Consider the following 27,920-nt stretch of genomic DNA (forward strand, 5'->3'; position numbering starts at 1 on the left):
TATTTTGACAATGCCTGACCCCTAAATGAAGATCCAGCTGCCCCGTGGGGATGGGGGGCAGGATGCTGACACATTCCAGTTAGAACAAGGGTGGAGTTAAGATCAGGTTAAACGGTAAACCTCAAATCCCCCTCCTTGAAGCTCAAAGTCCACAGCTAGGCAGGATGGCCCAGTGACCCTTGCTCCCAGCAGGAAGGGGGTAGACAAGTGAAAAGGAGACAGCCCTGGAGTTACCATGGTAACGGTTTAATGGCCACTTCTCTCCCCCACATTCCCTCATTCCGCACACCCTGGTGGTTAAAGATGGGAGCTAAGGTTCCGAGAAGGCGTGGAACTAGCAAGAGACACACAGAATATTTGGAGCCGGGCAGAACTTCAGAGTCTGTGGGAGCCTGTAAGGATAGTTATTACAGCTGAGTATAAATTGTATCACGTGTGGAAATTGCTTAGATTGCTCTCTTGCACGATTGGGGTCAAGCTATCCCTGCCCGTTTCACAGCTGAGGCTGAAAAAGATGGTGTGAATTCCACCTTTAGCTTGATGGTGGTGGTCTCGCCTTCCCACACTCCAGTCATTTCCCAGGCTCTTCCCTGGTGGAGAGGGGGAAACAGAGGCACTGGGCTCTCTCTTGGCAGCCCGGTGTTCTTAATTAGGAAAGGGCCTTTAGAAGCTCGCCTGCTGAGGGACGGGGTCCCTCGGAAACGCCCCCTCAGCTCCCCATTCCCCCATCTCCGCAGGGTCATGGCGGAGAGCGCCCTCTATCGGCAGCGGCTGGAGGTCATCGCTGTAAGTGTCACACTCTGAGAACCCAGAGAATCCCAAGAGTTGTTCAGGCTTCCTCTTGCCCTGCTCCATTGGAGTAGGGAATGTTTACCTCATCGGGGGCGAGTCTGGATCTGTGAAGAATTGAGCTGCACGCTCCCATCCTGTCCAGGACACGCCTCAGGCAGCTCCTGTGTCTGGTCCCTGTCACTGGCTGAATGGAGGGTGTCATCTGGGACGCCCAGAAACACCTCCTCCAAAGCCACGCACACTCCTCACCTCTTAGAACTCCATATGTCGCACCCACCTTTGGATTCCTTCCTTAGGGAACCCCACCCTCTGCGCGCTGACCTTCCGGTCCCCTCCGTCACGCTAGTCTGTCTACCTGTGCGCCTCCCTACCTCAACTCTGTGTCTCTGACAGCGCTCTTTGCACCCCGTTCCTCACTAGCCTATTTCTGGACCTCAGTTCTCTGCACCCTCATCTTTGCACTCCGTATTTCTGCACCCCACATTTCAGAACCCTTTCTAAAATCTATTTCTATATCTCAACCCTGAACCTGACCTCTAATTGTGTCTCTGCACCCTCGTTTTCATGACCCCCGCTTTGTGCTCCATTTCCCTGGCTTCCACTCTGCACTCCACCTTTCTGTACTTCATCTCAGACTTCTACCTCTTAGCACCCCAACTCTCTGTAGCCCACTTCTGCACCTCAACCCTGGAGCCCCTCTGTACCCCGTCTCTGGTCACCTGTGTACCCTCCATTTTTCTAATCCCTTTGTACTCCACCTTATTGACTTCCCCACCTCATTCACCCCATTTTTCTGGACCCGGCTCCTCAGCACCCCAGCTTTAAGTGGCTCACTTGGGTGCTTTGCTGTCACCTCGTTCACGTCTCTGAACACCTCTGCACCCCGATTTACCGCATTTCCATCTCTGCACCCTATCTCTGCCCCTACCTCTATCTACGCCTGAGTCTTTCTGGATGTCTACCTCTGCGCCCCCATATTGACCTCCATCTCACTAGCACGTTCCCTACATCTAGACCCACATGTCCTTGAACCCTTTCATCCTCCTTTTAAAGAATGTTTTGTCGCGGGTCTCTGTGGCCCAAAGTAGCCTCCAAGTTACTACCCCCTTTGTAGTCCAGGCGGCCTGGAACTCATGGAGACCATCCCACTCCTGCCTCCCGAGTCTTGGGGCTACAAACGTGTGCATCCTGGCCATCCTCCCCATCCCGGTGGTCCAAAACCTAGTCCCCATTCCTAAGCCCCGCCCCACGCCCCCATCTTCGGACCACCATTGGGCCCGGCCTCCGCCGCATCGGGGCGCGGCCGCCCCGCCCCGCCCCGCCCCGCCCCGCCCCGCCCGCTGCTGAGTCAGCGCTCGGCGGCCCCCGCCCGCGGGAGGACGCCCCGGGAGTCCCGGGAGCCCCGAGGAGGCGGGCGAAGGGCGGCTCTGGGCCCGCCCGCAGCTCTGGGTCGTGTGTGCGCAGGAGAAGCGGCGGCTGCAGGAGGAGATCGGCGCTGCGCGTCGCGAGCTGGAGGAAGAGAAACTCCGCGTGGAGCGGCTCAAGGTAGGCGACTCCCGTCCAGCCCCGGCGGTGAAGTGGGGGTATCTTTGTTGTGAGGCCGGTTGAGAGACAATAGGAACCTCTGTCCAATTTGGGGAGGGGGAGATGGAGAGGAGGCGGGCGGAAGGTAGCCATGGAGACAGCTGCTCCACTCTGGAGGAGTATAGGGAAGGTGGAGGGCTTCTCCCTGTTTGGCGGTGATGACAGGAGCCTTAGGCCAACGCTGGGGTGGAGAGGGGCGCATTGGGAGGTCTTTCTGGGCTTGGCAGGACCAGTCGACTGAGCAGGCTGTTAGGATGATGGTTGTGTGCCTGTGCTTGGGAAGGCTGCTTGCTTGCATGGTGTTGGGGGACGAGATATGGGCACGTCTCCCAGCCTGATGGATGCGCCCTCTGGGCGTTTGTAAGCAATGAGTGGGGAGGCAGGCTTCCCATGGCTAACTCCAACTCCCTTCCCATGTCCAGAGAAAATCTCTCCGAGAACGTTGGCTCATGGATGGGACGGCTGAAGGGCCAGAGCGGCCGGAGGACCTGGCCTCCAAGGACCCACAGTCGCCTGAGGGACAGGCCCAGGCTCGAATTCGTAACCTGGAAGACAGCTTATTTTCGTGAGTCGGGAATGCCTGCTTTTGAGCCATGCCCCAGCCTTTGACAGCCCTGAGAAACGGAACAGGTTTATTTCCGGCCCCGCTTCCAGCAGCCCCCCTCTCTCCCTCAGACTCCAGTCACAGCTGCAGCTGTTGCAAAGTGCGTCCACAGGTGCCCAACACAGACCTGCTGGCAGGCCCTCCTGGCGCAGAGAGGTGAGCAGGGACCACAGGGGTGGAGAGGAGGGGGTGTGACCAGCAGCGTCAGACCGGGACTCCGCAGGGCTGTGCTCTCAAACGCAGCCTCTGCTTTGGTGTGTGGTCAAGCCCACTCACTGTGACTTTGCTGTGTTCTTGTGCAGGTTGATCCTCCTGTCTAGACCTTAATTTCCCTATCCCTAAGACGGGAACACCAGCTCAGAGGTGCCTTTAGGAGGGGCCAGTGAAATTATAATTTAGAACTCTCTGCCTTCCTGTTCAGCTTTGCCAGTGACAGGATTACAGTCCACCACCATGCTTTGATCACAAAGGGAGTTTGTGTGCGTGCAGATGTGTGCAGCTGCCCCAGGCCTTTCTTCATCTCTCCCCGTCACCCCATGCTGTCACACTGCCTCTTTTCTATCCCCTTTCCGTGTCTAGATCACGGGGAGTGCTGTTCCTGTTCCTTAGCCTGGAACAACGTTCTCCAACTCAGCACTATGGACAGAGCATACCCCACCCTGCACTCCTCCAGAAGCCACGCCCAGGCTCGTCTCTACAGGAATCGCTGTCACACACACACACACACCTCTCCCGGTTTCTTCCCATCGCTGCTTCTTTCTCTCCCAGTTCCAATGTGCAAACACTGTGTATTTATTGGTTGTTCTGTTTATCACTTCCCTCTTCCGGTCTGATTGTATCCGGTCTTTTCAGGTTGGGGATATGGCTCAGCTGTACTATGCTGGCCTTGTGTGCGCCAGGGCCCTGGTTCCATACCAGCACTTCCTCCCTCCCCCCAAATCCTTTGTCTAGGACAGCCTCAAGCTGGCCAGGGAAGCATTAACATAGCATTGGGTAACCAGGTAGAGCACACACATACCTGGGCGGTAGAAACCAGGGCCAGTTTGACCTTGTCTCTGTTCCACTTGCAGGGGCCTCGTCCTCTCTCTCAGCCCACCGTGGAGGCAGGTCCTGCAGGCAAGTATTAGAATCCCAAGGTCTGGGGTACAGTCACCACCAGTTCACTTCACCTGAAGGAATCTGGGTGAGGGTTCTCTTCGTCCCCCATCGTCCTGACCTCCCTGCCCTTCATTCCTTTGATTCCTCCAGGCCTCACTAATGTGGACAAGAGAACTTCCCTGCCAGCTGGTCCAGTGGGCATGTCCCCTGAGTGCCCCTCTGATCCCAGGGAGGAGCTCATTGAGGTCCTGCCAGCCTTGAGGCCATCCCCTGAGGCCACGGGGGCCTCTTCAGAAGCCAACGGCCCCTGCCCTGGGCATAGCCCCCTCCCAGAGCAGCTGAGCCTAGGGGTGGCAAGTGTCACTAAGGCCAAAGGAGATGGAGTGGTAGAGGTGGATTGGGCTGGGCTTCGGGCTACTGAGAACAGTGCCACAGACCCCACGGGTGTGGAGCTGGAGGATAAGGTGGAAGAGGTGGTCCTGGAGGCCATCGGGGCTAGGCAGGGCACCAGCAGCCCTGAGCTCCCCACTTGGGTGAAGGAGGGCAGGGGTGTGGTGGAGGTGGTCTGGGAGGGGCTGGGAGGCAGTGATCCCGATGTCACAGGGGAGTCACACAGGAATGCAGAATGCACACAAATCAGTTCCCCAAAGCTCCAGGAGCAGGTTGAGGTGGAAATTTCCAAGAAAGAGGGAGGTGCTTCTAGAGATAGTCCTGAGGGTGCTGGGCAGGGGGACCCTGGAGGAGAGGAGGGGTCCTTCATTTGGGTGGAGAGAGCAGCCCTGAGTGAGGGCTGGGAGGAGCTCTTGATGGAGGGCTTGGAAGCACCCCCGGGGGCAGGCTGTGTGGGGGGACCTGAGGCTTGGATGGGAGCACAGCCCAGAGGGAGTCAAGAGTCCTGGGAGGTGGAGAGAAGAGAAGTGGAGAAATCAGAGGGCATGGAAGAGAGAGGGAGGGAAGAAAAGCTCAGGGTCGAGGGGCATGGGGCAGCTGAGGTGCCAGAGCCGGCCCAGGGAAGAGAGGAAAGCCAGGCCAAAAAGGAGGGGGGAGAAGGCAGCCAGGGCCCTTTGCTGGCAGAGAGAGCAGCAACAGAGGAGGAAGAGTGGGCCAGGAAAGGAAAGGAGGATGAAGAGCCACCAGAAGTGAAAAAAGGAGGTGAGGAAGAGCCAGACACCATGGAGAAGACACTGGTGGCAGAGAAAAAAGGAAGTGAGCCGCCATCAGCCGACGAGAGAGACGGCCAAAGCTCATTGGACAGAGAGTCAAAAACCAGTGAGAAACCATTGGAAGGAGAGCCAGGAGGCGAGAGCTCACTGGATGAAGAAGCTAAGGGAAGTGAGAAACCATTGGAAGGGTTTGACACAGCAGGCAGTGAACCATCATCAGAGGCAGAGAAGACCCCAGGCGCCAAGGAGGAGGTGAGTCCAGGAGAGCAAGGCAAATCCAATGAAGGAGCAGAGTTTCGGGTGGAGGATGCCAGCCAGCCAGGGACCCCTCTTTGTGTCCAGGAGGAGGCCATGTCAGAGGAGCAAGGACTGCAGGGCCTGGAGAAGCAAGAAGGACCAGAGGAAGAGACAGCCAGGGAGCCTCAGCCCTGTGCTGAGAGTGAAGGTCCTCCTGGGGATACCACCCCGCTCTTGTCAGAGACCCCAGCCCCAGAACAGCCTGTGGAAGGCCAGCCACTGCTCCATCAGGAGGTGTCCAGCACCAACCCTGGTGACCCCCCTGCACCTACCTATGCACCTGCCCGGCAGCTTGAGGTAGCTGAGGCCAAAGACGCTAGTGGCCCTAAGCAAAAGACGTGCCAGTGTTGTGTGGTCATGTGAGCCTACACCTGCCGCCCAGCAACCTTTTCCTCTCACAGCTACCTCGCTGCCTGGCATCCAGCAGAAGGTCCCAGGCACAGACAGGGTACCATAGGACTGGCAGTGGTACCCAGGAGCCAGCAGGCCCCTGTGTTTATTTACACCTGGGCTTTTAGACTCCCCGCCCACTGCCCGTGGCCCTGACTCCCTTCTGCAATGAAGCCTTTATACTTGAAAATTAAATGTTAAGGCAATCTGACAGCCTGACTGTGTGTCTTTTTTTTTATTTGGTTTGGTTTTGGTTTTGGTTTTGGTTTTGGTTTTGGTTTTGGTTTTGGTTTTGGTTTTGAAGGCAGGGTTTCTTTGTATAGTCCCAGATGTCCTGGAACTCACTCTGTAGACCAGGCTGGCCTTGAACTCAGAGATCCATCTGCCTCCGCCTCCCAATTGCTGGGATTAAAGTTGTGTGCCATGGGGCTGGAGAGATAGCTCAGAGGTTAAGAGCACTGGCTGTTTTTCCAGAGATCCCGAGTTCAATTCCCAGCAACCACGTGATGGTTTATAACCATCCGTAATGAGATTTGGTGCCCTCTTCTGGCCTGCAGGGATGCAGGCAGAACACTATATGCATAATTAACAAACAAATAAATAAATAAATTTTTAAATGTGTGTGCCACCACTGCCTGGCTTATTTATTTATTTTTATAATCCGTGAGTGTTTTGCCTGTGTACAAGTAACCCTGTGCATGCAGTGCTCACTAAGTCCACAAGAGGGCATCGGATTTCCTAGAACGAGTTGTAGGTGATTCTGAGCTACTCTGGGTGCTGGGAACTGAACCTGGGTCCTCTGCAAGGGCAGGGACCCAGGCTGTGGTCTTCTGTATGGAAACAAGGGCTCCTAACTTCTCAGCTGTCTCCTCAGCCCCTGGAATGCACCTTTTGACATGGAACCACCTCCTTATCTGCTGCTTGGAAATCGATCTTACTAGCATCCAAGGCTGTGGCTGGGTGAGATGTGACAGACACCTATGATCCCAGCACTGGGGATGCTGCAGCAGTGGGATCACACGTTTGAGACCAGCCTTGGTTACATATCAAGACTTTGACACAGTAAAGAAAACAACAACAAAAGGGTTGGGCCAGTGAGAATATTAATTCTTCCACCGTAACAAAAAGTTGTCAGTGGTGCAGAAGCTAGAAAACAGTTGGGCATGGCAGCACAGTCTTTAATTTCCGTTCTTGGGAGGCAGAATCAGGTGAGTCTCTGTGAGTTCCAGGCCAGCCAAGGCTATGTAGTGAGATCCTGCCTCAAAAAACTAAAAATAAAAAAGTCTAATCCAAGATAGGGACACAGGCTAGAACCTGGGGGCTGGAGGCCCAAGGCCCAGCTCCTCTAGTGTGGGTAGGAAGTGTTTCTCATACCCAGAGTGAAGAGGGGCAGAGGCTGGAGAGGACTCAATAATGGGTTCTAGCTCCATTTCCTCCACTTCCAGGATGGGTCCGTCCTTGGGTGGCTGAGGCAGGCTCACCTCCTGGGGAGATGGAGGCTGGGAACTCAGCGGTCTTCCCCTCCCTCCTGCCCCAGCATCCTCCAGTTGGAGAGCGGTGCTCCCACATTTGGCATTTTCTCACCTTTATGTAAGGCTGCCCAGAATTGCTGTTGGCAGGGTCAGGAACCCTCTCCCAGATCCACTGGGGAATCAACTTGTGTCGCTGACGGAGGCACCTGGCCAGCAGGAACCCAGTGGCAAACATGTTGCTAGAATCTATGAACTTCCTGAGCCCCGACGTCACCCACCCAAGGCCTAGCTGCTGAACCCCTACCAGGGTAGAGATCCCATATCTGACAGTCTTACCTGGTGGTGGCCAGGCTCAAGCCACAGGCCATCAGGAGCAAGCCCCACAGGGACAGGACCCAAGGCAGAATCTTCCACATGACCCCATTATCTGTGGGTGGGGAGAATAGGGAGGACTACACAGCCATCTTGAACAGGGGGTCTGGGCCTGGGTGGGGCCGAAGGGGTAGCCATCATGAAGAAGAGGGTAAGACTAAGGGGCATAGGGGTGTGCTGACAGGCACAATCAGATGCTGTTCCAGATATACATTGCTGGATAATACAACAGCATTTAGAAGAAACAAAATGCCCTGAGGCAGACTTGGGGTGTGGTCCTGGGTTCCATCCTCAGTACTATCCTATACATAATCCTCTCCCTTAGAAGGCTCTCCACCATTGAAACCCACGTTAGGACTTCAAGACACCCCTAGCCTGGAGTGGGCAGGCAGCCCCATCCCCACCTCTTACCTGGTAGATGAAGCCAAAGGCTGGGACCCGGTGGGCCCTGTCCTGCAGCGGTGGACACCATCACCCACAGCTCAAAGGAACCCCAGTGAAGGCTGGGCAGAGTGACCGTCTGGTTATTACAGCTCACTGAAGGACAGGAGCACAGGAGTTGGGGGAGCAGTAATCATGCCCTGGGGCTTTTGCACAAGCCCCTTCCTCTGTGCGACTTTCCTCATGGCTCTGTCTCGGTCTTCTTTATTTATGTGACATTCTATTATTTCCTGGGGGGCTTGCCCGTATACATGCCATGGCACACATGAGGAGGTCAGGGGTATTTCTCACCACCCATTCCACCATAGGAGTCTTGGGCTTCATGGTAGGGGCCATCTCACAGCTCCTGGTCTGTAAATGTTGTCCAGTGTCACACTTCCTTAACCAATCTTCTGACCCTCATTTAAAATGGACTCTCTCATTTTGTGCACAGCTCTAACGGCCATGTGGCTGCTTAGATGCTAGCACAGTTGTCTATGCCTGTGACTCTCCCACTGGGAAGTCAGCTGCCTGAATGCTGCCTCCAATGCACAAGGCCCTGAGTTTGAACCCCAGCCCTGAGGAGGGCAGGGGATTGTCAAGGGCATGGTAGTGTGTGCCTGTCATTCCAGTTTCTCAGAATGCAATTTCTAGGTCGGGTTGAGATCAAGTGAGACCCTGTCTCAACAAACAAAAAAATTCAAGTTTCCCAAACCTGCTGTAACCACATGTGCATAGTATTCAAAAAGCTGCACTTTCTGAACGGGGAGCAGGAGGAGGTGCTGCTGTCCCTGGAGTGTCCCCATGGTGACTAGTTCCTATTAGTCTCTGTGTATGATGGCGTAAGTGTGGAGGTCATGTGGGAGCTGCTTCTCCCCTTCAACCACATGGGTTCTGGGACTGAATTCAGGTCCTCAGACTCAACGGCAGGAGTATTAATGTGGTGGGCCATTTCACAGGCCTGTGAGGCAGATTTTGTAACAAGTTCAGATAGCTTTTTTTTTTTTTTTTTTTAGCTGAGGACCAAACCCAGGGCCTTGTGCTTGCTAGGCAAGCGCTCTACCACTGAGCTAAATCCCCAACCCCTCAGATAACTTTTATGGTTAGGAAGAAAAGAATAATGGCTTTGTTTCTTCAGTGATGGGGATAAAACTGACGGCCTTGTACATGTTGAACACTTGCTCTCCTGCTGAGCCACACTCACTGGACAGGAGCTCTATGCTGAGGCACTACCCCAAGCCAATACCAATGCTTTTAAAAAGGAATCTGATGGCCTCGTTTCTGATGGCGCTAATCCCAGGGGCAGTGGTGCTTTGTTATAAAGCTGGGCTTCTCGGGATATGTAGTTCCAACCTAGCCAGTCAGCCACTCTTTTCTGGCTGGGGAGATCTTGCCCCAGGCAGAGGTGGTGAGAATTGTGGATGAAGGGAAAAGGACCTGAAAGACCACTAAAGACCTTAGTTCCTCTGACACTTCTTGCTAGACCCAGGCTGGAGTGAGCACACCAGAGTCCTGTAGCATCTGAGAGGTTGTTTTCCTTGGGCAGCTTAGGGTCCAAGGACTAAGCCTGTGAGGCAGTGGACTGAGTAGGGATAGCATGGCCCTGGAAGGCTGACGGCTGTGGGCTGGCAGGATGTGGGCTGCCTTGGCCGGAGTGTGTATGGCGAAGATTGGCATGCAGAGGGAGTGTTGGACATATTGCTTGAATGGCTTTCTTTGGCCTCTGACCTTGCTGCCCATTCTTTCTTACCATCATTTATCCTCCATGAGCCTCCTGCCCTCCTCCTGCCTGGGGAGCCAGTGAGGGATTGGTGGAATGGGCTGTGGCCAGCTTCCGTAATGCTGAGCCTCTGAGACCCATCAAAGCCAGACGAACTGAACTCAGGCTCAGGGAAAATGGAAGTCAATAAAGCTGAGTTTTGTAATTTATATATATATTTTTAAAAAGGAGTCTTTTCTTTTAGATTTTTTCTTGTGAGTATGGGTGTTTAGCCTGAATGTCCGTCTGTGCACTACATGCATGCAGTACCCATGGAGACCTGAAGAGGGCACCAGGGCCTCTGAGACTGGAGGACAGAGACTGCCACTATGTAGGAGCTGGGAACTGAACCCAGGACCTCTGCAAGAGCAGTCAGAGCTCTTAACTGTTGAACCTCTCTCCAGCCCCAGGAATTTGTTACTATAGTAAAATATTAACCTATCTCAAGGGTAGCAGAAGGAAATAAAAATCACAAGCAACCCTACAAGCCCTGTTAATATTGAGAGAAATTTCTCTTGGCATATTTGAGGCTTGGCTTTGCTCAGTGCTGAGTCTTTTTATCAGAAACAAAGCCATCTCAGAACCTGTGATCCTTTTTATACTTTTCACTTAATGAAATATGACAGGTATCCATCACTGTCAGCAAAGACAGACTGGAGACTTCACCTTTAATGTCTCCATAGGCCCAGTTCAGCAGTAGCCAAGACTGTTACTGTCCGCTGGGAACTTGGTGACATAGAATTCCCAGGTGCTGAGAATGTAGGGACAGGGTAGATGCTAGGTGGGTCTGTGGGGACAGAGAAAGGAACAGGAGGCAGGAAGCTCACCATTCATGCAGACGGCAGGGCTATCTCTGCCCTGTATGCACAAGGTATAGTGAGTGACCTGGCCTCGGAGCCTGAGTCTTGGTACCTCTCCCCATGCCACAACAGGTGTCCCTGAGGGGTCATCTTGGAGTCGCCAAACTGCTGGCCCAGCAAGGGGTACTGTGAAAAAACCCAGTGTGTCAGTATCTAGAGCGGTTCCGAGAGGCCCGCCCGCCCGCCACCCTCCAGTGCCACTTCTTACCTAGCTCCTCTGTGAATCCCCAGACTGTGGGTGCCGCAGCTGACCCCTCTGGGAAGACTGCAGTCACTGTAATTCCATAGGGGACCCCTCCTTCGAAATCCCCTGGAGGGAACAGGAAGAAGAGAACATTTACAGCTGGCTCTCCCACCCCAGTGCAGAGCTCACTTACAGGAGCTTGTCTTTCCGGCCCCTGGGGAGGCTGCTCCACAAAGTGCCCTGACTGAAGGGAGAGGTAGTAAGCTGTAAACAGCACAGACAGGGACAGCCCCAGCTGTCTGCAGTGACTTGTACCTGTGGCGCTCTGAGGCACAGAGACCCTGTCTCCAAAAACTAAAGAGCAGGGCTGAGGATGTGACTCAGTTGGTAGTGTCTGCCTCGATTGCACAAGCCCTAGTGAGGTCCTCAATAAAAGCGATAGTCTCTTGATCACTGAGCCGATTCTCCAGATTCTTACCTTATTTTGCATACAGGGTCATACTATGTAGTCCTGGCCAGCCTTGAACTCACAGAGACCTGTCTACCTCGCCTCCTGAGTGCCAGGATTAAAGGCGCTGGTGTAGGGCCACATGCCTGTCATCCATCACTTGAAGGGTGGAGAGGAGGGGCAGAAGCTCAAGAGCATCATTAGCTAGTGAGTTCAAGGCCAGCCTGGGATACAGGTGACTGTGTGTGTGGGGTGTGTAAAAGAAAGGAATAAAAACTAAAATAACATCTGGGTGTAGTTATACACACCTTTAATCTAAACCAGCCTGGTCTACACAGGGAGTTCCAGCCAGGTAGGGAGGCATGCTTCAAAAATGAAAACAGGATTAAAGGGCGGAGAGGTGGCTCTGAGCACCGGCTGCTGTTCTAGAGCAGCCACAGGGCAGCCACAACCACCTGTAATTCCAGTTCAGGGAATCTAGCACCTTCTTCTGGTCTCCATGGGTACAGTTCACACTTGGAAAATATGTTCATTCAGGCAAAGCACCCATATGCATAAATAATAATTTAAAAAAATTATGGGGTTGAGGATTTAGTTCAATGGTAGAGCACTTGCCTAGCAAGCACAAGGCCTTGGGTTCGGTCCTCAGCTCTGGAAAAAATATTTTAAAAATTATTTTAAAAAAGGAGGGGGGATAAGAAGCCAGGCATAGTGGCATATACCTTTAGTGCCAGCACTTGAAAGGCAGAGGTAGGTAAGTTTGAGGCCAATCTGGTTAACAGAATGAGTTCCAGGGGAGCCAGGATTACAGAGAAACCCTGTCTCAAAGAGAGAGAGGGAGAGAGAGAGAGAGAGAGAGAGAGAGAGAGAGAGAGAGAGAGAAAGTTAAATAAAATAAGGGTTGGAGAGATAGCTTCATGGGTAAGAGAGCATACTGTGCTTACAGAGGGCCCAGGTTTGGTTTCCAGCACCATGTATATGACTCCAGCTCCAGTGACTTCTGAGAGCCCTGCACCCGTGTGCACATACACACAGACACATAATTAAACTGTTTAAAAATCTTAAGAATAAAACCAAACAACACGTGGAGTTGTGGAGTCCAGTCTCAAACGGATACACCTACAAATCACTCCTGAGCCTTCACTCACGGGCACCAGTAAGAGGCGGAAGGACTGGAAGAGTCAGAGGTTGGGGAGTTTGCTGTGAGATGTGTCTCCTACTGAAGTCAAAAGTCTCACCAGCATGACTGCCCAAATGTGAGCTGAGCAAGGGCAACACCAACAGACAGCCAAAGCGGATGGGAAAACCCCGCGGAGGCCTCAACCCCACACAAAGAACTGGAATGTGGGGAGCAGGAGACAGTCTTTCTCAGGGAGGAGCAGCTGGGAAGCCAGTGCCAACCGGTCAGCCCTGAGAACACACAGGTAACACTATACAGACCGAGCAAGCTGTATTAGGACTACATGTGTATAAATATGTGTACACACACATGCATGCAATAACAACTCATGAAAAAGAGGCCATGAATTTGAAAGAGAGCATGGAGGGGTGTATGGAAGCGTTTGGGGGGGGAGAGGGCAGGGGCAAGTGCAATTCTACTATGATCTCAAAAATACTAAAAATAAAATAAGTAGGGGCAGTGGTGGTACACACCTTTGATCCCAGCACTTGGGAAGCAGAGGCAGGTAGATCTCTGTGAGTTCAAAGCCAGCCTGGTCTACAGAGTGAGATCCACAGAGAAACTCTGTCTCAGAAAACCTAAAATGGCCGGGCGGTGGTGGCGCACGCCTGTAATCCCAGCACTCGGGAGGCAGAGGCAGGTGGATCTCTGTGAGTTCGAGGCCAGCCTGGTCTACAGTGCTAGTCCAGGACAGGCTCCAAGCTACAGAGAAACCCTGTCTCAAAAAACAAACAAACAAACAACAACAACAACAACAAAAAAAACCTAAAATGAAAACAAAAAATAAGCAAATAAAAACGAAATAAAATAAGTAAGTCCCTTGGGGTTGGGGACTTAGCTCAGTGGTAGAGCGCTTGCCTAGCAAGCACAAAGCCTGGGGTTCCGATTCTCAGTTCCTAAATAAATAAATAAACAAATAAATAAATAAATAAAAGTAAGTCCCCAAAGTCGGGAAGCAAGGTTCTGCGGCTGGGTGTGAGAAATGGAGAACACAGCTCAACCCTCTTCATTGCTGGTCAAGGCTGTTCCTGAGGGACCTTGACTCTCCAGCTTTGTGCTCAGGTATGCTGCTCTATCAGTGACCACAGTGTGATTTTGTCCCAAGGCCAGGTAATAAAATTACCAGTACAGAAAGGCATGGACACAGGCCTGCTTGGAGGACACTCCTCTCAAGGGAGCCAGGCTCCTGAGGGCCTGCCTCTAAACTGCTGTGCCTGTGAAGCAGGCCAAAGAAGGAATGTTCCAGAATCATTATCCAGTGCTCTTCTCTCTCCTTCTCCCCTCCTTCCACCCACCCCTTAATTCCTTGTTCCTTTGGTCTTCCTGTCTCCTCTTCCCCCTCCCTCCCTCCCTCTTTTCCTCCCTCCCTCCCTCTCTCCCTCCCCCCCCTCTCCCCTTCCTTCCCTTCCCCTTAGTAAGTAGTGATACTCCTGCCTCAGCCTTCTCAGCTCAGATGTAGACCACCGCGGGCTGGGACTCCTCTCTTTTCACCCAGTGCACACACAAGCTTCAGCACCTCACTTCCGTTTCTCCCCCACTGCCTCATTTTCTTCCTTCATACCTGAGACACTCGTCCAAATATCAAGCCTCAGTCTAGAAGCCTTTGATGGCGTCTGGAGTTCCCTCCCCCACATGATGCTACAGTCTGAACCTTATCTGGCTTCCTATGTCAGCAGGTACTCCCTCTCTGGCACAGACTCCCACCAGGGCACCATCGAAAAATCCACCCAGAGTCAGCACCATGTTCTGGGTCCTCCAAAACCGAGCGAAAGAAATCTCTTTATAAGTGTCCAGGCCCAGTACCAGGAGATGGGATCCCAGGGGTTCCAGGGCCTAACCTGGTAACAAAGTGCTGAGGTTTTCAGCGGGGAGATGGATCCAGTTGAGCTTATCCAGGCTGTCACCATCGCGAGCCCAGTCCACCACATACTCCCGCGGTTCCCTGGTCCCTTGTTGCCAGGTCACCAGTATCCCTGGGCTCCCATTAATGCTGCTGACGACCACATCATGGGGGGCAGATTCTGGAGCTGGAAGCAGGAGGAGACATCTTAACTGTTCATTCAGGAAGTCTATCTTGTCCCCTAAGGTATTGAACAGAGGATATTCAAGTTGTTTTACCCAAGCAGACCAAAGACAGGTTGGTGAGAAGTGGCCCATTGGTGGTGCTGACAGTGGACACCACAGCCCACTCCATCAGTGAGGGGACAGAGGACTTGCAACAAGGGACCTCTTCTTGAGTCGTGGTAACATCTCCAACCCCAAACCAGACTCTGTAAGTCACCTGTGCACAGGGTCCTGGGTCCTGAGGAGAGGAAAAGTTGAGGTTAGCATGCCCCCATTTTGTTGAGTGCCCACTACTTACAATGGCAAGACACCAGCTAAATCAGGCAGTATGGCAGCATGGGAGGCCCTGTTTATGGATGTAGACACTGAGCCTCGGAAGTTCACAGAGGTTTACAGTGGAGGGCTAGGGAGGGAAAGGAGACACCCTGAGGGTACGAAATCTAAGGAGGAGCCTGACATGGTGGCTCATATCTAGAATCTCAGGACTCTGGAGGCAGAGGCAGGAGGAGTTGCCACAGTGTGAGGCCAGCTTGGGCTACATGTGTCCCTGTCTTAGGAAACAAAAGTAAATGTGTAGCAAGCAGAGCACCGACTCTGCATAAAGATAGCTTTGATTGTGCACTTAGGGCCCAGCCCCGTTCTGCTCTCACAAATCCCGGCTTAGGTAGCAATCAGACAAGACAAAAAACAAACCACACAACCGCACCCTGGTCTTGGCACTTGAGTGTGCTGACTGGATTTTTTTGAAAATGCTCATCTCTAGGACGGGAGAGGTGCTTCCTGAGCAAGTTCAATCCCAGCACACATGTTTAAAAGGCCAAACATGGTGGCATGCTTGTAGCCTCAGCTACAGGGAAAGTGAAAAACAAAAAAACACTGTGGTCAGAGCCTGAGGAAAGGGTAAGAGTCCTCGGCCTCTTCATACACACCTAAACACATACGAACACATATGCACAGATACTTATCTTGTTTCAAGATTGTGTGTGTGTGCGTGAGCATGTGTGTGTTGGGGTATGTACACATGAGTTCAGTACCCAAGGGGCCAGAGGATTCCCTGGAGCTGGAGTTATGAGCAGTTAAAAGCTGCCTGATGTGGGCACTTAGTATCAAGAACACAGTCTCTGCAGGAGTCCCACAAACCTTTATCTTAAATACGAAAATCTTTTTATTTTATGTCAGTGTGTGCACTGGGACGCATGCCACAACACCCAGCTTATTGTGGCTTTGTTTGTTTAAGATTTATTAGCCAGATCTTCATGGTGGCGAATGCCTTTAATCCCAGCATTCGAGAGGCAGAGGCAGACTGATCTCTCAGTTTGAGGCCAGCCTGGTCTACAGAGTGAGTTTCAGGACAGCCAGGGCTGCAGAGAAACCTTGTCTCAAAACAAACAAACAAAAAAGGTTTGTTCACATGTTTTTTGTGTGTAGGGGTGTTTTGACTGCATGTGTGTAAGTGTACCCTCATAGTCCAGAAGAAAGAGTTGGATGCCCTGGAAGTGGAGCTACAGTTGGTTGTGAGCTGAGGTGCGGGTTCTGGAAACCGAACCCGGGTCCTCTGGAAGAGCAGCCAGGGCTGAGCCGTCTCTCCAGCATCTCAGCCGGCTTTCTACACAGTTCCTGAGACTGAACTCTGACTTCCAGCCCTGCCTCAGCACCCCACCCCTTGTTTCTTCTCTTTTTTCTTTGAAACAGGACGTCACAAATAGAGCCTCAAACTGGGTGTATGGCGGGGTGACCTTGAACTGTTGGTCCCCCATCCTCCTGCTTCTACCTCTCGTTGCTGGCATTCCAGCTGCACATCACATCTGGCTCATACAGTGCGGCAGACAGAATCCATGACCTCAGACATCCCAGGGAAGCTGTACTTCTGGACTGCATCCCAGCAGGACCTAAGAGCTTTGAAATATTCATGAAAGGCTCCTGCCCTGCTGCACACCCTGGCTCCTTCCGTTGTGGCTCTGTTACTTCCTCCCCAGTGGAAACTTACAAGGATGGGAATGTGTAATAGTTTAAGTGATTCCAGAAAACTCTAGCAAGGAGCAATGTCTAACACCTTCAATACCACCACTTAGGAGACAGAGGCAGGTGGAGCTCTGTGAGTTAGACTATAAAAATGTACACACACACAGAGGTACGCACATACATGCTTTTACATGCATGCATACATTTACACATGTAAATGTGCATATACATATACATGCATTCAAATGCATGCACTCTTACTTACCTGCATGTATGCATGCATAAACACACGTGGAACTAAATGGATGGCATTTAGTTGTGTGGCTCAAGGGTCATACATATTTTATTCTCTGCAGAATTCAGCCATGCCTAGCAGACATTAGATGTTCAATAGTGTATGTTTTCATTGCTGAGCATGGAGCCTGGGACTTCACATATTCTTACCTGGTGTTCTGTCACTGAGCCCTCCACCATTTTATTTTATTTCATGTGCATTGGTGTTTTGCCTGCACGTTTGTCTGTGTGAGGGTGTAAGATCTCCTGGAACTGGAGTTACAGAGAGTGGTGAGCTCCCATGTGGGTGCTGGGAATTGAACCCGGGTCCTCTGGAAGAGCAGCCAGTGACCTTAACTGCTCAGCATCTCTCTAGCCCCATGCCCCCTTTTTAATTTTTTTTTTTTTTTTGCTTTTCAGACTAAGATGCCCTGACCTTGAACCCACTCTGGCTGGTCTTGAACATGCAATCTTCCTGCCTCTGCCTTTTGAGTAGTTGAGATCACCGGTGTGAGTCACCAGGAATCAGGAGGACTATGACACCCTCCTCTACCACCTGTTCGATGGCGGGAATCTCCAGCACAAGTGTTACATCTTGCCAAGCTGCACTGCGATCATGTCCTGAGTCTAGACTTTCATATCTGCTGTCTCCTCCCTGGGACACTGGATTCCACCCAACACCTCAGATCTCTCCCGGGTTCACGGTGGAGACTTCTGCCTCACCCAGCACGGCAAGAGACCGCTGCAATCCAGGAAGTAACCTCCAGGGGGCAGCAGAGGAAACCACCGCTGCTTGGGCGTTCCCGACCCCCGCAGGTTACAAACTTCGGACTTGCAGTTTACCTTCCAGAGAAGCAAGGCTGCCCGTTTGCCAGACGTTTCACAGACGGTGCCCGATACCCACAGATCTTCAGGAGCTGATGAGGACGAGGAAAAGCAGGTATAGTTAGATGAACACGGCTGCCTGGCCTACGGTGGGCCGAGGCCCAGGAGTGCAAGACAAACGAAGACATCCTCACCCAAGAACGGCGTCAGGAAGGACAGGTCCGGGCTCCACTCGCCCCAGGGATATCCGCTCTCCACGCGGCAGCGGCCGGACACCTGGTAGCTGGTGCCAGGTTCCAGGTTCTGCATCTCAACAGGAGTCAGTAGGTCTGTCTTCAGCTGTGGCTCCAGCTGGGGAAAGGGTGGGGAAAGTGATGGGGTAGCCTCTGTGCTGTGGAGACTTCCTCTTTTTCCAACGCCATGACCCTGGGTCTGGCACAGGCTAGCCCTCTAACACTGAGTAGTTACAGCAAGCCCTGGGAGTGTGTGTGTGTGTGTGTGTGTGTGTGTGCGCGCGCGCGCGCGCGCGCTCGCGCGGGTGTTCATGTCAAATGTCTTCCTCTGTAGCTCAATTCTTTTGTTTTGTTTTGTTTTTTAAGGCAGGGTTTCTCTGTGTAGTTTTGGAGCCTTTCCTGGATCTCACTCTGTAGCCCAGTTTGGCCTCAAACTCACAGAGATCCGCCTGGCTCTGCCTCCCGAGTGCTGGGATTAAAGGCGTGTGCCACCACCGCCAGGCTAATATCTTTTTTTTTTTTTTAAACACAGTAAATGCATGTTCTCCACCCCCCCAAAGATTTGTTTATTTATTGTGTATACAGTGTTCTGCCTGCATGTATGCCTGCGGGCCAGAAGAGGGCGCCAGATCTCATTACAGATGGGTAGGAGCCATCATGTAGTTGCTGGGAATTGAACTCAGGACCTCTGGAAGAGCAGCCAGTGCTCTTAACTGCTGAGCCATCTCCCCAGCCCGTAGCTCAACATCTTATTATTTTTAAATTCTATTTATTATTATGTATACGAGTGTATATTCTGGGGGCGGTCAGAGGACAAGTATGGAGTAAGTTCTCTCCTGCCATCTTTTTGTGGGTCCCAGAAACCAAACTCAGGTCACAAAGCTTGCCTCACTTCACCCACTCGGTCATCTATCTCACTAGCCTCCATTTCGTTTCTGAGGCAGGGTCTCTCATTGACTCATTTGCTGGACGCTCAGTAAGTCCTGAGATACACCTGCCTCTGCCTCTGCTGAGGTTGCATGGTGCCACCATGCCTGTCATTTTTTAAGTGGGATCATATTCAGAATCTCATGTTTGTGTGTCAAGCTCGTTGACTACTGAGCAATCTTCCCAGCCATCAACTATGGTTTGTTTGGGTTTTTTGTTTATTTTGAGACAAAATTTTTTAAATTATTTTAAATTTTATGTATTTATATGTTATGTATGGGTGTTCTGCATGTATACCTACATGTAGTGATGTATTGTGTACACTAATAAACTTGCCTGGGGATCAGAGGACAGAGCCAGCCACTAGATTAGACATAGAGGCCGGACACACCCTTAATCCTATCACTCAGGAGGCAGAGATCTGTTTGGATCTCTGTGTGCCCTTGCAGGCCAGAAGAGGACACCAGATCTCATTACAGATGGTTGTGAGCCACCATGTGGGTGCTGGGAATTGAACTCAGGACCTCTGGAAGAGCAGCCAGTGCTCTTAACCTCTGAGCCATCTCTCCAGCCCTTGCTTTTATTTATTTATTTATTTGTTTGTTTGTTTATTATGCATACAATGTTCTGCCTGCATGTATGCCTTCATGCCAGAAGAGGGCACCAGATCTCATTATTGATGGTTAGGAGCCACCATGTGGTTGCTGGGAATTGAACTCAGGACCTCTGGAAGAGCAGTCAGTGCTCTTAACCACTGAGCCATCTCTCCCACCCCGAGACAAAATTTCTAACTGATCAAGATACTCATGCAGGCCAGGTGTGGTGGTACACCTTTTAATCCCAACATGGGGGAGGGGGGGCGGAGGCCAGTGAATCTCTGTGAGTTTCAAGCTAGCCAGGACTACGCAGTGGGGCTTGTCTCACTGGCCCCTACACTCACAAAAAAGGTACCTAGGCAGTATGTAGAGGTGGCAATGAAGCCTGCTGCCCCAGAGCTCAGGAAGCTGAGGCTGGAGGATCACGGCTTTGAGGCCGGCCTGGCTGGCTGCATGGCTACATAGACAGACTCTATCTCCAAAAACAAAAACAAGTGAGAAGGTTGCTTGCGAGGCTGTCTATGTGACTTTGGGGGTTCTGGGACAAGTGCCAAATGGGCCTGGGCTCTCTAGGACTTGGGGTGCTATCCCACCCACCGGAGACGGGGTGGGAAGGAAGCGCCCCCTCCCCGCCCCGTACACTCACCCGGGTCCACTCTTTATCCTGGCATCTTTTGTACTGGAATTGACAGATGAGAACCTTATGAGTTGGCCACGGGGGTGCTTCCCACAGCACAGTGGCCTCCAGGGGTTCGTCCTCAGAAATTTCCACATCAGAGAAGATGGGGGTATCTGGCTTCACTGCAAATGGGAGGCCAGAGTGCACTGAGCAAGGGCCTCCAGCCGCCCTCCCGCCCTGCGCCTCACCCTCCCACTGTGTTACTTTCGGTTTCCAAGTTCACAAACACAGGGGACCAGAGTGGTTGGCCATCTTGTGTCCCCCAGATGAGGAGTTTGTCGGCCATGGTGTACTGTTCCCGGGGAATGGTCACCCAGCTCTGCCTGGAAGGCACCTTCACCTCCTGGGTTCTATTGGAATGGCTGTAGGAGACATGCAGGGGAGAGACACGCGTTGGCACAGGCTGAGCACCCCTGCACGGACTTCCTGCCCTCTGCTCTGCAGCGTTTGAAGCCCTGCTGTATTTCACAGCGGTGTGACCTGAGGCAATAACCTCTGATTCCTCTTCGACACAATGTACGCAATATGCACACATGCAGGAAGAGCTCAGCAGTGGGTCAGGTGGCAGTTCACACCTGCCATCCCAGCCCACCAGACACGAAGCAGGAGTGTTGTCAGAGGCCAGCTCCACACATAATACCGTCTCAGAAAACACACCCTCCTCCCCCCTCCTCTCAAAGCCCTTTTCATTGTCCTCTGCTTAGCCCAATTAAAATGGAGTTTCCAGACACACATCTGCACACATCTGCACCCTGCACCCCACCAGGATCAGCTTTCATTGTTGTGATTCCTAGACCGATTTTTCTTTTCTTTTTCTTTTTTTTTTCTTTTTCTTTTTTTTTTTTTTTTTTTTTTTTTTTTTTTTTTTTTTTTTGAGACAAGATTTCATGTAGCCGAGGCTGGCCACTGGTTATGAAACTGAGGTTGGCTTTGAACTCCTGACCTTCCTGCCTCCATCTCCCAAGTGCTGGGATTAAAGGTGTGTGCCACCATGCCAGTGTAGACTGGTGTGTTCACTGAGTGAACTAAACTGCTCAAAAAAGTCAAGCGATCTGCCTGATGTCTGCGATATAAACCTGCTTCCTGGTACTGAGCATTTTTCCTTTGCCATGTGCCTACCTCGCTGATGGGCAGAATCAATCGTGGGAGGCACATGTCGTCGTTACTGTCGTTTGGGGGGCGGGGTACACACTTAAAGAGGGAAAGTACTAATCCAGAGTTTATGCAGTAAGAAAATGAGTGTGGCCACTCTCCGCGCCTCAGTTTCCCCAGACCATTCCAGGTTACTCACTACTTCTGACTCTGGTGATACAGCACAGGTGGAGTCTCCAGGTCGCTCAGAGGTTCCCAGGAGCAGTTCAGGATTCCAAAGGGTCCGACGCTGTAGCACTGCAGTGGGCCGGGGCTGCCTGTGGGGGCGCAGAGGGCCGGGAGGGCCACCATCAAGTTCTCGGGGGGCCTAAACATGCCAGACTGTGGACGTGTCCTTCTCCAGTACTGCGAGGGTGTGGGACCAGAGCCCAGAGCCTGGCACGTGCAGGGAAGGCGCAGAGCGATTCCTGGGCCCCTCCCCATCCTGCTACATCCTGTTGTCGCCTGGTCCCCGCCGCCCTAAAACTGTGATCCCAAGCCGGCCACTACGAAGCCTCTCACCCTGGGGCCGCGTCGCGAGCAGCAGCAGCGGCAGCAGCGGCAGCAGCACCAGCTCCAAAGGCGTGAGGCTGGCAACCCGGGGCCCGCTCATGGCTCCCAGGGACCACAGACACCTCCAGGCCTGGGGCTTGCAGTTTTCGAGAAGGAAGACACCCCGCCCCTGGCGGGAAGTCCTCAAATCCGCCCACCCCCAACAATGACACGCACGCGTGCAAATGCTCAGAACTGAACCTTTATTTTGTGGTGGGAAAGTCTGAGTGCTGCCCCCCACCCCCGCATACTGGGGGTCTGCAGCAGAGTGCTTTGGGTTGGAGACTGAAGGGAGAGGAGCAGGTTACACTGGCCTGGCCGGGGAAACAGCGCGGCAATCAGGTCCGCACTCAGGGTGCCAGGGTGCTCAGGGTGGCCAGTTTGGATAGGTGGGCACCTGGCTGCAGCCGGGCTCTCTGGGGCTGGGCTTGGGGAGGGGAAGAACTCAGCCATGAAGATCAAGTTTCTGTTTGGCTAGGTAGGAGTGTAGCCCGGAGCAAGGCGGCGGCGGCGGCGGCGGGGGGGGGGGGGTGGTGGTGGGGGGACAAGTTGGCACAGAGCGTCTTGGCAGAGGGTCTGTAAGGAGAGCGCGGAGGCTTCAATGCTTTGCCTGCAGAAATGCTCATGAGCATCTGAGCATCGCAGGTTGGAAGCACTTCGCGCTTCCCCATCCAGGTCCTAGCACAAGCTGCTAATTTGGCTCCTGCTACAGCCCCACTGGCAGCAACTGCTGGAAAGGCCAGCCAGGACATCTCTGCTGCCCCTAACCGCTCCAGGCGCCCCTTGCCAGCCGGGTCGACTGCCATAGAAGGCCTGGGGGGATTTGGTCAGGGCTAGCCACTCGCTGGAGCCCACGGCTTCGTCCAGTTCGCTGGCCAAGTGGTCCGTGTTGGCTTCTGCATCAGGAAAGAAGTCTCCTGCAAAGCAGAGGAAGCGTTAGAGCTCAGAGCTTCCACCTCAGAATGTCGGTCCTGTCTGACCAGGTTATGTCTCTGGCCTTGAGGAGCGAGGTGACTGTTTAAAATTTTATTTCTTGCAGTCCTAGGCTCTGTTACCAGTTTCAATACTAAGCCTGACTTTCCTGTCACTGATTTCCTGTAGATGAAAGTATGCATTTGGAAGCTAGGCTCCCTAAATTAGAATCATAAATGAGATTACTTTTCTGAGGCTCAGTTTTCTTTTCCACGAAGTGGGGATAATAGCTCCTACTCCCTTTGGTTGTACCACGAGTGGGGACTTAATGCCATAAAAGCACAATAATATTGGATACACGCTGGGCCTCACATGAACACTGATCATTTATTGACTGCCTCGATCGCTTACCACACTAACTTGTTGCGTCCACTCAGTGACAGCCGCTGAACTGTGATTGCTGCCCACTATCCAAATGAGCCGGTGGCTCCTCAGTGAGCTTGCGTGAGGACACAGCCACAGCGCTGCTGTTTTAACCCAGGCACACTGCTGTCTGCACACACATCCGTGACCATCCTGCCTCAGTTTCCCAGAGTGTGGGATTCTAGCCCAGTGTGAGCCTTCATCATTTCCCTTGCCTCTAAGGAGCTGGCCTCTCGTACTCCAACCACATTAAACTTCCTCCTACCCTGTAAAGAATTCTGCCAGGTCTCACCCACTGTAAATAGTCTCAGCAAGGGGGGCAGGGGCCAGGGAGTCCAGAAGGTGGCAAAATCAAGCCCTCCCCTGCCCCGCTCTGCTGACTGGGCTAAAAACCCTGATGCGCCCTCCTCACCTGTCAGGCACCTCCAGGTCAGTGGCACCTCTGCTCCATGCTTGGAGTCATGGTGCACACAGCCAGGACTCGGGACAGAGTGGCTTGGTGAGTCTCACTTTCCCACCCGTGCTGTAAACCCAGAATGGCTAGCTTCCAGCTGTCTCAACCTTATAATTGTACCGCCCTGGTCGCCAGGCTACAAGGCCAGGCAAAGGTGTTCCCACTGCATACAGCAGCTAGACAGGAACCCTATTCTTCCACACCTCCCTTTTTCATTTGAATTTTTAAAATTGGGTCTTACCTTGGAGCCCAGGCTGCTCTTAAATGCAGGAAACTTCTGCCACTACCTCTCAAGTGTTTGGAAGTTCAGTGTGCACCTGGCCTGGCTCATACATGGCTATGTGCCCACCTGGCCACCTGTTCCAGGTTGATTGCCCCCTCCCCACCCCCGCACACTCACCCAGAGAGTCGTGGGCCAAGATGTCTGCGCGGCGCCATCGCGAGCCCCCGCAGGTGAAGATGACCGCTCTGATGAACTCGCGGCCACACAACTTCACCCCGTAGGGTGCTGGCCTCGCATCAGCCTGCAGCTGCAGAGTCCCAGTGAGAGCCCAGGAGGCCAGCAGCAGCAGCCCCAGCGTTGCCATGCTCAACTGAGATGCCTGCGGTTGAGGTGGCTCTCTGGGCACCACCTCTGTCCCCGAATTTATACAAGCTGGCTCTCAGCCTCCCCGCTGACCTGAGTTATCTTCCTAGCAGAGGGGAGGTAGCTGGCAACCTGACCTTTATCATCTCCTTGCAAAGAGATAACCTTTCATGCAGACAGGGTGACATGGCTCAGCTCTCTGTCATCTTCCACACCGAAAAATTCTCGTGCTCCGTCTATGAAATGCTGGGATCATAGGAGTAAGCCCCTTCCTTCCTTCCTTCCTTCCTTCCTTCCTTCCTTCCTTCCTTCCTTCCTTCCTTCCTTCGTCTCTCCCTTTCTCCTTCCCATTCATCTGTCTATCTATCTATCTATCTATCTATCTATCTATCTATCTATTCATCTACCCATGAATTTGTCATCTGTCTATCTGTCTATCTGTCTATCTATCTACCTACCTACCTACCTACCTATCTATAGACAGAATTTCCTAGCCTGGCTAGCCTCAAACTCTGGCATCAACATCTCACTGGATCTGGATGGATGGCACAGTAGATAAGAGGCATCTTGCCCTTCCAGATGGCCTGAGTTTGGTTCCCCGCACCCAAAGCAGGAAGCTCACAGTTGCCCATAACTCCAGTTACAGGGGATTTGACACCCCTGTCTGGCCTCCTGTGGGACCTGCATGTACACGCTCTACATATGTGCACACATACAGACAAACAACAATAAAAAGCACACCTTAAAACAAGGTCACTGTCCTGCAGGACACCTGTGACCCTTGACCTTTCCCCTGGATCCTGGGGGCCAACTCTGCTCCCTGTACTCATGAGGCTGAGGCAGGAGGATTGTGGGAATGTAGAAGTGTGAGACCAACTTGTGCAACATAAAGAGATGCTGTCTGAAAAAAACAGACAGGCTGGGAGGCTAGGGATGCCATCATGCTGTTCTTCAGGGAGCAGACAGGCACTTGGTTCTCAGCACCCACCCTGGAGCTCACAGTCACTGGAACTCCAGTTCCAGGGCTTCTGATGTCCTCTTCCGGCCTGCAGAGGCATCTGCATTCATATGCATTCACATAAACTCATTCAGGCACACGCACATCAAATAACAAATAAATAGTTTTTTTTTTTTTTTAATAGAGTGGTAGAGCACTTGTCCTGGGTTCAATCCTCATGTTGAAAAAAAATAACAATAAAGAAGAATTCCTACCCAGGACTGGATTAGCGGTGGCTGCATATCCCAGGACTGGGTTAGCAGTGGCTGCATATCCCAGTACTGGATTAGCAGTGGCTGTATATCCCAGGACTGGGTTAGCAGTGGCTGCATATCCCAGTACTGGATTAGCAGTGGCTGTATATCCCAGGACTGGGTTAGCAGTGGCTGCATATCCCAGTACTGGATTAGCGGTGGCTGCATATCCCAGGACTGGATTAGCAGTGGCTTCATATCCCAGGACTGGATTAGCGGTGGCTGCATATCCCAGGACTGGGTTAGCAGTGGCTGCATATCCCAGGACTGGATTAGCAGTGGCTGCATATCCCAGGACTGGATTAGCAGTGGTTGCATATCCCAGGACTGGATTAGCAGTGGCTGCATATCCCAGGACTGGGTTAGCAGTGGCTGCATATCCCAGTACTGGATTAGCAGTGGTTGCATATCCCAGGACTGGGTTAGCAGTGGCTGCATATCCCAGGACTGGATTAGCAGTGGCTTCTTATCCCAGATTGGCCTCAGACTCCTGAGAGCTGAGGTGACAGGAGTGACTTCGCTTTAAAATTATTATTATTACTGCCAGGCATGATGACTCACACCTTAATCCCCAGCACTTGGGTGGCAGAGGCAGGCAGATCTCTGTGAGTTTGAGGCCAGTCTGGTATACAGAGCGAGTTCCAGGACAGCCAGAGATATATTGTAAAACCCTGTCTTAAAAAGCTCAATTAAAAAATTATTTTATAATTATGTGTATATTTTTACTTATGGCACAGTGTGTGCTACATTTATAGGCCAGAAGAGGGCGTCAAAAGCCCTGGAGCTGAGCCACAGGGTGTGCTGCTGATGTGATGGCTGAGAACAGAACTTGGGTCCTCTGCACAGGAAGAAAATGCTTTTAGCCACTGGGCTGCCTCTCAGCCCCAATTTACTATTATTGTGAGATGGGGGTCTTGTTCTGTAGTTCTGGATTGCCTGGAATCTGCTGCATACACAGGAATGGCCCTAGGCCTGGAGAGGTGGCTCAGAGAAGCACTGGCTGCTCTTCCAGAGGACCTGGGTTCAGTTCCCAGCACCCACTTGGCAGCTCACAACCATCAGTAACTCCAGTTCCAGAGAATCTGATGCCCTCTTCTGGCCTGTGCAGGTGCCAGGCATGCAGGTGGTGCACAGACATACGTGCAGACAAAACACCTGTGCACATGTAAAAATCATTTTAAAATAAAGTAATAAAAAAACAGTCTTGAGCCTGTGGTGAAACCTCCCAATTCTGCCCCTGAAGAGTGATATTTTTTTCTTACTTTTTTTCCTTTGGCAGCAAAAGGGAGAGATGGGAGAGAATCAAGGAGAAGAGGAGGGAAAGAGAGGAAGAGGAGGAAGAGAAAGAAAGGGAAGGGAAGAAGGGAGGAAGGGACGTGCGCGTCCAGGTCACCCTTGCACTTATTGTGCAGTCTAAGCTGCCCTGACTTTGCTCTCCCCCTGCCTCAGCCTCCACAGAGCTCTGCCACAGTGCTTGCTCTGGGGCCCGGCTGGGGAAATGTTTGCGGTCAGCGCGGCAGCTCTGCTTTGTGGTGTTCGTCAATTTCTGGTTGATTTCAAGCTGTCAGTGAGATGTCAACTTGATGTCCTCAAATTCAAATAAAAAAATGTTTATTTTTTTACTGCCTGGTAGTGATGGCACATATCTTTAATCCCAGCACTCAGGAAACAGAGGCAGGCTGATCTCTGTGAGTTCAAGGCCAGCCTGGTCTACAGAGTGAGTTCCAGGACAGCCAGAGCTACACAGAGAAACCCTGTCTCAAAATTTGAAAAAAAAAAAAAATTACTTAAAAATTCTTTTAGATTTGGGCTGGAGAGATGGCTCAAAGGTTAAGAGCACAGACTGCTCTTCCAGAGGTCCTGAGTTCAATTCCTAACAACCACATGGTGGCTCACGACCATCTGTAATGACATCTGGCGCCCTCTTCTGTATACATAATGAATAAATAAATCTTTTTTTTTAAAGGGTTCTTTGTTACTAATTATTAAAAAAATTCTTTTAGATTTATTTTATTTTATTTTATGTGTATGAGTGTTTTGGCTGTCTGTCTGTCTGGGTACCACCCTTCTGAAGAGGTCAGAACTGGAGTTACAAAAGGCTGTGAGCCCCACATGGGTGCTGGGAACTGAACGCAGGTCTTCTGGAAGAGCAACAACTGCTCTTAACCACTGAACTGTTTCTCTAGCTCCATCATTGCATTTCATTTTATGTGGTGTCTGTGTGTGTGCCTGTGTATATCGTGCATGCAGAGCCCTTGCAGCCAGAAAGGTGTCAGATCCTCTGAAATGGTAGTTGCAGACAGTTTTGTTGTTGTTGGGTTTTGTTTGTTTTTCTTTTTCCGAGACAGGGTTTCTCTGTGTAGATTTGCGCCTTTCCTGGAACTCGCTTTGTAGACCAGGCTGGCCTCGAACTCACAGAGATCCGCCTT

At 52.0% G+C, this 27,920-nt stretch overlaps 3 protein-coding genes across 4 annotated transcripts; 1 reads left to right on the top strand and 2 right to left on the bottom strand.

The window, feature by feature from the left end:
* Positions 1-2,150: 2,150 nt before the first annotated feature.
* Positions 2,151-6,139, top strand: Palm3 (paralemmin 3). 2 transcript variants are annotated; one of them, XM_036188466.1, is made up of 6 exons: positions 2,280-2,337; positions 2,799-2,941; positions 3,052-3,136; positions 4,051-4,096; positions 4,229-5,493; positions 5,584-6,139. In XM_036188466.1, the coding sequence occupies exons 2-6, from the start codon at positions 2,826-2,828 to the stop codon at positions 5,899-5,901; spliced, it is 1,830 nt and encodes a 609-aa protein (XP_036044359.1). In that variant the 5' UTR covers positions 2,280-2,337; positions 2,799-2,825; the 3' UTR covers positions 5,902-6,139. The 2 variants fall into 2 exon arrangements, with proteins under 2 accessions (XP_036044360.1, XP_036044359.1); XM_036188467.1 differs by having other exon boundaries at positions 2,151-2,337; positions 4,229-6,139.
* A 1,051-nt stretch (positions 6,140-7,190) lies between these two features.
* Il27ra (interleukin 27 receptor subunit alpha) lies at positions 7,191-21,949 on the bottom strand. Its single transcript, XM_036188571.1, has 14 exons — positions 21,836-21,949; positions 21,474-21,591; positions 20,387-20,544; positions 20,150-20,304; positions 17,942-18,098; positions 17,766-17,839; positions 14,742-14,925; positions 14,462-14,650; positions 11,020-11,121; positions 10,779-10,937; positions 8,184-8,309; positions 7,737-7,827; positions 7,513-7,606; positions 7,191-7,412 (listed from the first exon to the last, which is right to left on the bottom strand). The coding sequence occupies exons 1-14, from the start codon at positions 21,924-21,926 to the stop codon at positions 7,236-7,238; spliced, it is 1,875 nt and encodes a 624-aa protein (XP_036044464.1). The 5' UTR covers positions 21,927-21,949; the 3' UTR covers positions 7,191-7,235.
* A 576-nt stretch (positions 21,950-22,525) lies between these two features.
* On the bottom strand, positions 22,526-24,255 carry Rln3 (relaxin 3). Its single transcript, XM_036186959.1, has 2 exons — positions 24,055-24,255; positions 22,526-22,782 (listed from the first exon to the last, which is right to left on the bottom strand). The coding sequence occupies exons 1-2, from the start codon at positions 24,239-24,241 to the stop codon at positions 22,544-22,546; spliced, it is 426 nt and encodes a 141-aa protein (XP_036042852.1). The 5' UTR covers positions 24,242-24,255; the 3' UTR covers positions 22,526-22,543.
* Positions 24,256-27,920: the final 3,665 nt, after the last annotated feature.

The sequence above is a fragment of the Onychomys torridus genome, chromosome 5 (assembly GCF_903995425.1).
Source record: "Onychomys torridus chromosome 5, mOncTor1.1, whole genome shotgun sequence".
In the NCBI taxonomy this organism is placed as follows: Eukaryota; Metazoa; Chordata; class Mammalia; order Rodentia; family Cricetidae; genus Onychomys; species Onychomys torridus.

What these genes read in the sequence shown, in the direction of transcription:
- Il27ra (XM_036188571.1), bottom strand. Translation starts at nt 21,926, where the DNA reads ATGAGCGGGCCCCGGGTTGCCAGCCTCACGCCTTTGGAGCTGGTGCTG. An exon ending in TATCACCAGAGTCAGAAGTA is followed by an intron (nt 20,545 to 21,473) that starts GTGAGTAACCTG and finishes TGTCTCCTACAG; the next exon opens with CCATTCCAATAGAACCCAGG. An exon ending in CCCTGCCGTCTGCATGAATG is followed by an intron (nt 8,310 to 10,778) that starts GTGAGCTTCCTG and finishes CCTGTCCTTCAG; the next exon opens with TGAGCTGTAATAACCAGACG.
- Rln3 (XM_036186959.1), bottom strand. Translation starts at nt 24,241, where the DNA reads ATGGCAACGCTGGGGCTGCTGCTGCTGGCCTCCTGGGCTCTCACTGGG. An exon ending in CTTGGCCCACGACTCTCTGG is followed by an intron (nt 22,783 to 24,054) that starts GTGAGTGTGCGG and finishes TCTGCTTTGCAG; the next exon opens with GAGACTTCTTTCCTGATGCA.
- Palm3 (XM_036188467.1), top strand. Translation starts at nt 2,826, where the DNA reads ATGGATGGGACGGCTGAAGGGCCAGAGCGGCCGGAGGACCTGGCCTCC. An exon ending in GGCCCTCCTGGCGCAGAGAG is followed by an intron (nt 3,137 to 4,050) that starts GTGAGCAGGGAC and finishes TTCCACTTGCAG; the next exon opens with GGGCCTCGTCCTCTCTCTCA. An exon ending in CGTGGAGGCAGGTCCTGCAG is followed by an intron (nt 4,097 to 4,228) that starts GCAAGTATTAGA and finishes TGATTCCTCCAG; the next exon opens with GCCTCACTAATGTGGACAAG.